We start from the raw sequence: 8382 nt of genomic DNA, 5'->3' as shown, positions 1-8382 counted from the left end.
CATAGAATATGGGATCTTTCCCTTAAGATGTCAAATCACTTGATGAAAGTGCATGGCATGATGCTATGTGGTTTTCTCTAAAATGAAAGTTAAAAGGAAATAATTACTTTATTTCTTCAACAAAAAACAATTGGATAAACCTTGTAGACCCTTTAGTTCTTATGTCACATTTCTTATGTCACATAAAGTGATTTAAATTTCTTAAAGTGGGCTCCATGGGATTTGTGCCTTCTTAGACCTATGAAACCTTTATGCCTCCTCTCTCATCATAACAAATTGACATACTACCCAAAAAAACCCCATAGAGTAGCACATATGATGAATAGAAGGATACTTTCCCATATATGCTTACTTAATGCAAGCCATAGATTGCCTCAAATGGCAAAGTGTGCATGTCCATAGATTGATTACCTTCATGACAAAATGTGCAAGATTTCCCAACACAAGCCCTTTTTATAGAAAATATTTTAGTCAAATTATCTCTCACTATCTGATCAAGTAACCCAAATTGGATATATATAATATGTTAGCCTGTGTCATCTCACAATCTCTCGATATTTTCCCTTCATCAAACAAACATTAATATCTTCTTCTTGAATGATAAAGTTGACCAACCCTTATGTGGAACTTTTGTGGAATATACAATAGTATGTGGAGACTCACCTTAGGCAAAAATGGTTTTGACCATCTAACCTAGCCTTAGATACATGACAATGATCATAGCATAGCAAATATATGTGGGTTGAGAAAAGGAGACTGCCCATTGTGTTACAATGCAAGAAGTATTGTACACATGATGGGACTTTGGTGTCCATCATAAGACAAGATGAGATTACTTGAACATATTCTATCATCTGCAAGGGTGTTGTGCTATCATTAGACATGGTGATGGTATGGAGCAAAAAACATAGTTTCTAAGGGCAATATCCTACCAGGGTAATGATGACTTAATCCTACGTGGGAATGTTTCTTAATTTCTAGCTGGCTCTATCGCTTAAACATCAAGGTCCAACCTAATTTTTTGACTTTTAATTGTCAAGTTTTCTTTTTCTCCTATATGGCGGTTTGGGGACTAGGTGCACAAGGATGTTTGGAAGGTTTTCTCCCATGGATCTTTGTAATCTATGGGCTTTCTCCTATCTATTGCAAGAAAATCCAATTGGAACTTCTTGTTCCTGAAATTATGGTAGCTTAACTTTAGGACATTTAGGGGGGGGGGGGGGCAACTCATAAAGCTTCCCTACAATGCATAAAAGGATCAGTGGAAGCATGGGGACTTGGGCAAGGTCATGTGTGACTAATAGGAGGAGGAGTTACAAATAGCAACCAGGGGATGATAGGCAAGAAGGTGGGAGGATCAACCTTCGAGAAAAGAAAACCTTAGCTTAGCATTTGAATAGCTAATTAAATTTTAAAATCGATTGGTTGGATTGCCAAATCAGTGGGAAACCAATTAGTTAGAATTTTAGAGTTGTTAGTTATATTGCCTTGAGTAAGTTTCAGGTTTAAAATTCGAATTTGTTAGTTTGATTGCCATTCGGTAGGAAATCAGCTCCCCGAGCTTTATTTGTCCCTAACATTGGAGACTGGAGAGGATGCTGGTGAGAAAGGACACTAGCCATATAGGATGGGCCCTATTGGTTGTAAGATGTATTGCAAAATTCTTATTGGATAAGTTCAGGGTCCAAAGAGGTCGAGCGGCATGCTAAGTCTAGATGAAATCCCTTTTGCAGACACTCACATCGGTCCATCATTGTGGGCCAGTTCCTTCCCACGCCTCTTTTTCTTTTGTTCGACAAAGTCATCGAGACTCAAAGATTGAATCTGAATCGTTGGTCAAGGACCTCTAATATCCATAAAATGGAGGATGGTTCAATAATGCTCATGTGTCACAAACAGTGCAAACCACCCATCACATCATAATAAAACCTTTATTGATCGCTAATGTGTGCAAAACTTCCAAAATGGCCACTCTCAGAAATGAATTTCCCATGCCCTCTACCTACTCCGTCGAAGTCGTCAGGGCTTGGAAGAGAGATCCTGGCCCTTGGATCAACTGCCTACAATATCCGAAAGACGGTGGGTGCTTGGAGTTTGATGACGTAAAAGTTCTCACGCATTATGCCAACCTCCTTGCCGCGACGACAGAGATGGCGGGGAGAGTCAAGGCGTGGCCGGGCAATCCACTTTTCTCTCGAGTAAAAGGCCACCCCATGGCCTCCACCTTTGTAGTATGGGTTGTGAAAAATGCGTTGGGTTGTGAAACATGAGATGGGGAAGGTCAACGGGGAGTGGGCTGCACGTAGGAGTATGACTAGTCATAGCTTTGAAGTCTCATCCTCGTCAACTTCTTCATGCAAACTAGCTTGAATTCCCTTATCGATAGCCGTTTTCTCATCTTCTCCCCACCTTCAACGCCCCTTCATGTGCTTCATTCACAGCACCACCCTCCCTGGCAGCCTGTCATCCCTCCTAGATCTTTCACTCTCTTTCAATTCTATCCGTCTTCAATCTTCCTGCAACGATCGGCATCCTCGTTGATTACCCTTCAGCCCACCGTTTTCACCAATCCTAGATCCGCACTTTCAGTGATCCGTCTTCATCTAATTCCCACTATACCGCACCTCCTTCCCTCAACCCCACCTTCCAGCTAGTTATACTCGCAGGCCCGTGCTCCTTGCTCCAGAGTCGCTTGCTTCGAAGATATGTATAGATAGTCAGCCTTTCGGCTCACATCTTCCACTTCAACACGTTCCTTTCCTTTGCCTCGCCGCTCCTATTGCTCCTCCATTAATTCTTGCGGTTCAGTCCCTCTTTAATCCACTGCAAAATCTTCCCCGGTGCCTTGAACAGAGCCGGACTTTTCGGTTTTGACGTCTATGTTGGAATTGTAATCGCTCTGAGTGTCTCAGCAAAGCATTGTCGTGACAAATCACTGTGCAGAGATGAGCGCTGCCCGGTCGCGCAGCCTCAAAATCAACAGCGATGATTGGGAAGCACTCTGCCCGGAACTCTTTGCTCTTGTCCTGAAAGCGGTCCAGCAGAAAGCCGAACAGGATGCGGGAGAAGCACGTAGAGTAGTCGCATTGGCAGGAGTCTGCCGACGATGGCGACAACTCGTTCAGCTGTCTTACACCTCGCCTCTAGCAGAAATTGGGCTCCTACAGTTTCCATTCGCGTTGAGGCAACCTGGTCCCTGCAATAGGCCGGTTCAGTGCCTGCTGAGGCGAAAGGGCAAATTTTTCGTTCTCTTTCAGGAAAGCGGGGCAAGGGGAGAGAAGCTAGATTTCCTGATGGCGGCTCGGAAAGAATGGAATCCGTCTGGCTCATCTTACATAATCAGTGCCAGTCACAATTGTTTCTCGAAGTCGGGCCATGCTTACATGGGAAAACTGAAATCTGATTTCTGGGCTTCGGAATTCCAGTTATGGGAAGTTACGGGAAGCCTGGAAAAGCAAATGAGGCTTGCAATTCGAATAAACTTCTTGGAAAAGGGAGCGAATGGGTTAAGGCAGCGAGCAATGTCTTGCGAATTATTTCTAGGCAAGGAGACACGCCAAGGTGCAAATCTTTCCCACAGAAATTCACGATCTGGAAGCAGCGAGGGTCCAAAGGGTATTCTAAAAAGATGGAGCTGTTTTTCTCCCGCTACAAAAGAGACGGCCACTACGACATTTCTTCGGTCTTACAGCAGTTTAAGAAGAAGCGGAAGGTTCTTGGAGAGGTACAACGCATCTGCTTCCTCTGCACAGAGCGGCAATGGCTTAAGAAGAAGCGGAAGGTTCCTGGAGAGAGCCACCTCAAAGGCAGGTTCATCTTCGCTTACACACAGCAGCAGCACGAGGGCGAGCGTGAATTCGATGGCGATGGAGAGCAAGACACCAGAGTGGGACGACGAAAGGCAATGCTGGTCGCTGGATTTTCGAGGTCGTGCGACACTGCCATCGACGTACAGCTTCCAACTTATAAATTCTGATGGTCAAGGGCAGCATTCAGCAGATCCAATCAATACAACCGATGAGGCTGCGCAAGAGCAGATCATCTTCTTGCAGTTGGGCAAAGTTGGCAAACGGCTGTATACGGTGGATTTCTGTCACCCGTTATCGGCCTTTCAGGCATTCGCCATCTGCCTGAGCAGCTTCGCTACGAGGGTGGGTTTGGAGCCGTAATATCGTTAGTTGATGTTTCTAAATCATAGCGCTGTATTATAAAGGTTGCATCTGAGTTGATGTTTCTCATACGTACGTGATCTTGTAAAACTGAGCTGAAGTACGTGATCTTGTAAAACGTGGGTGGAAACTAATTTGGAAGAACGATTCTTGCATTTGAAGCAATGCCTTGCTTCAAATTCTTCCGCCCTGTTTCATTAAGAAGCTGTCCCGAGAATCGGGACGTTTCATCAATAAGTACGCCTTGTTTTAGTTGAGAATAAAGTTCAGATGTCCTGTTGGCATCCTTTACTCGTGACTTGGAGCGGGTAGCATCTAATCAATTCTTCTTTGCAGAGGTGCATATATGCACACCGGGAGAGAGGGAGAGAGAGAGAGAGAGAGAGAGAGAGAGTGAGATTGATGTGAGTGTGTGTGTGTGTGTGTGTGTGTGTGAGAGAGAGAGAGAGAGAGAGAGTGGTGTGTGTGTGTGTGTGTGTGAGAGAGAGAGAGAGAGAGAGAGAGAGAGAGAGAGAGAGAGTGAGTGAGAGAAAGAATTCCACAAAAAAAAGTGAGTGAGTGAGAGAGAGAGAGAGAAGCCTCCTTTAAAGTATTCAAATATTTGCTTGATCTTGTGGAAACTTTGGAAGAAAGGACGTAAGAGATTCTTGCATTTGAAGCAATGCCTTGCTTCAAATTCTTGTGCCCTTGTGTTTCGTTAAGAAACTCTTCCGTGAATCGGAGTTTCATCAATAAGTAAGCCTTGTTTTGCTTGAGAATAAAGTTCACATCCCTCTTGGCATCTTTAATTAAAGGGGGGGTTTGTCTAATTAAAAGTGCAAGAATTAATATTCTTATAAAAAGTAGGTGGAGAGGGGTTAATGAATTTAAAAAAAAAACATTCTAAGTGTAGATATTCTCTCATTGGGATTTAACAATTAACCAAAGAGGGAGGAAAAAACAAGGAGGGTTGGGGGTTGGCGGGGTTTGTAAGGCTCATTATCGTTGGTTTATTTAAAAATAGTTACACACTACCCATCGCCCACCCAACTGAGAAAAGGGGATGGGCAGGGTGGGTTACACACCAAACTCAAAAAATAAGTAAAAGTATGAGCTCGTTTGCATATGCGAATGGCTGACGTGGTGTATGCTAAGCACTTAGTGATTGGAGGTCTCGGGTTCAGGCCCCATTGTCAAAGGTTGGGCACCCTTTGAGCAGGGGGTGGTGGCTTGGGTGCCCCCCTTTTTGCATGCCAAATCAATGGTAGCCACGTAGCAGACATATTAATGAACGCCCCTTTTCCATGTTGGGCGGGCGCCGGTGTGTAACCACCCTAAGAGAAGGGGAGAGAGAGAGACACACAGAGAGAGAGAGAGAGAGAGAGAGAGAGAGAGAGAGAGAGAGAGAGAGAGAGAGAGAGAGAGAGAGAGAGGCCCACCCCCAACCCAAAGGGTAAGACCACATGGTGGTAAGTATGCCCACCATGTGGAACTTACTCCCCACCTAAAAGTGTAATAATTGACATAAACTAGGAAAATTAGAAGTGTTTAGATAAGTGCTAGTAGTAAGTGTCTTCTGCAATGAGTACTCGCCCAATTTTACTAGAGAATGAATCCACCTATTCTGCAAGTCAAATTCAATAGTTAGCATACAAAAGTAAGGGGAATCACAAATGACTAAGAATTATCCATACCAAAGAATTATCCAATGAGTACGAATTGATTTTTGTTCCCATGGTGGCAATTGGAGAAGTACTTCAATGTTGGATGAGAGAGCTTCCTGGAGCAAGAGGCCATAAAATTGAACAACTCCTCCTCCAAAGTTGTGAAAGAACATAGGCTACAGGCAGAAAGTAAGACCAAGCATTCGGTAAGAAGAGGGTAAGAAGCACTTAGAACATCTCAAAGAGTATAAGTCTAGATGCTGTCAAGTAGACTCTCTGCTTTATAACTGTCTATCCCAGTTTTATGTCCTGGCTATCATTTTAGAAATCTTTGTTAAAAGCTGCACAAAACTTTAGGAAAGTTCTTACGAAGCATTGCCTTGTAAAATTCTCATGTGGGACTTGTCTCCATTCAAGAAAAGCCAGACATATTGTCTTGTTACAGGCCTAGTCGATGCTTGTTAAAATGGGTTGTAGAATTGAAGGATTACTGTAGCTACACACGTTATTATGGGAGTAGCAAGTGAAATGTGCTTGGACGATACATAATCAGCAATACAAATGGGTCGTTGAAATGGGCCTGGAGTACATGTATACATAATCATATATACTACATAATTGAAGGATTTCCAGAGCTACAAACGTGATTATGGAAGCAGCAAGTAGTGTGATTCTCAGGCCCACCTTGTCCAACTGCACATAAGGCTAAGCAATATGAGAGCAAGCTAATAGCACCAAGTCCTAGCTTAAAGCTAGCTAGTTTGAATAGGAAAGGATCGCAAAAGAGTATGGAGTCGTTGCCGTTTGAAGGTCTTCTAGCATGCTTTTGAAAGGATTTTTCGGCTCTATGACAAGTCCCTTGCTCTATCAGACTCATGGTCGACGATCAATGGCAGGCTTCGATGATCAGAGACTCCCAAATATTGATGAAATGCAAACGTTGGGTTACAACAATCAATGTTAAACAAATATATATCGTAGACTGCAAAAATTCCGTAATCATTTTTCCTCTTTGTTCCAAATTAACGGCCAACATCCAAGTGCATTAATATATAGCGAGAGGTTTCCTTGTTAGAAGTGAAATGAAAATAGAACAGAGTGCAACAGAGCAGAGCAAAAGGCAAATACTATACTCAGAAATATGCAGGGTAGTTTTTAGAAAGCCCCCTGGTCCCTTTATACAACTTGGAGCATTATGGCACCTCCACCAAACAGAGAATCTAGATCCTAAATCTCCGAGGATCCTTGAGCTTATTGACTCTACCTAACACCCAACATAGATGGAATGAATTCTCAACTACAATTCGGATGTCTGTTGAACTCCTTTATTCAACACTTCCACCCAACATACAGCTCAAAAATATGTAAACTCCTAAACTTCTAAAACATGTGAACTCAAGCTTACCTAAACTTTGGCTATCTATTGCACTACAACACTACAACACTTCCACCCAACAGATAGTCCTTATACAACCCAGAAGCTGATTTATTCAAGGCTTCCACCTAATGGACAGCCCATCCATCCACACAAGATGTGATGACGATTCCGTCCCAATGGTTTAGTGAAGATATCAGCAACCATTTGTTCGGTAGGGCAATACTGAAGTCTTATCCAGCCTTCAAAGACAGCCTATCAAATGAAATGAAACCTGACTTCGATATGTTTAGTGTGCTTATGATAGGTACCATCTCTTGCCAGGCATATGGCTCCTTGATTGTCTTGACATGCAGTAAAATAACTTCTGCTATCATGGGACAGATCTCATGAATGAACCTTTTGAGCCAAATGGCTTCTTTAGTAGCACGACTTAGTGCAATATATTCTGGCTCTATGCTAGAGAGAGCTACACATTCTTGGCACCTTGAAGACCAACTAAGAGGTCCACCACTTAGCACATAAATATATCCTGAAGTAGACTTGCGAGAAACCAGGTCCCTTGCCTAATCTACATCACAAAAACCTTGGAGAGAGACCTCTTGTTTGCTGTATACAATGTGTGTATTCAGAGTACCTTTGACATACCTCAGAACTCGCTTTAAGGCAACCACATGTGCCATGCATGGAGAAACTGCCATCCTACTCAAATATAGCAAACACTGAAGGCAAGATCTGGGCAAGTACTCAACATGGCATACATTAGCATGCCCAATATGTGCTTGTAAGGGAATGTATTGTCTGACAAAGCATTGTGAATGTCTTTTGGCAAACTTTCCATAGGTGTAGATACAGCTTTGCACTCTAAATATCCCCATTTATCCAACAAATTAGTCAAATATTTCTCTTGATGAAGATGTACTTCACTTCTATCTGCAGACCACTCTATTTGAATACCCAAAAAACTGTGTGCATTCCCCAAGTCCTTCATGTGAAAATTATGTTGAAGTGTCGTTTTGGTATTTTCTAACAGACCAAGATCTGAACTGGCTATCAGTAAATCATCAACATACACAACAACTACAATGACACTTTCAGCAGCACATTTGAAAAGCACATTTGAAATAGACACTTGGGTCACTAGAACACCTGGTAAATCCTTCTTGCAAAAACAAACTGTCAATCTTTTTATACC

The 8382-nt window shown here is 42.8% G+C and overlaps 1 protein-coding gene across 1 annotated transcript; it reads left to right on the top strand.

Annotated features, from left to right (window-relative positions):
* The first annotated feature begins 2945 nt into the window (after positions 1–2945).
* Positions 2946–4169, top strand: LOC147887734 (tubby-like F-box protein 10). The gene has a single exon (XM_087393092.1). It carries the CDS (start codon positions 2946–2948, stop codon positions 4167–4169), a length of 1224 nt encoding a protein of 407 aa, XP_087249218.1.
* Positions 4170–8382: the final 4213 nt, after the last annotated feature.

Source organism: Dipteris shenzhenensis, chromosome 22 (assembly GCF_047967505.1).
Source record: "Dipteris shenzhenensis isolate YYH24624 ecotype China chromosome 22, Dip_SZ_1.0, whole genome shotgun sequence".
Taxonomy (NCBI): Eukaryota; Viridiplantae; Streptophyta; class Polypodiopsida; order Gleicheniales; family Dipteridaceae; genus Dipteris; species Dipteris shenzhenensis.
The sequence above is the reverse complement of the archived record's forward strand: the minus strand, read 5'-3'. Positions and strand labels throughout refer to the sequence as shown.

What these genes read in the sequence shown, in the direction of transcription:
- LOC147887734 (XM_087393092.1), top strand. Translation starts at nt 2,946, where the DNA reads ATGAGCGCTGCCCGGTCGCGCAGCCTCAAAATCAACAGCGATGATTGG.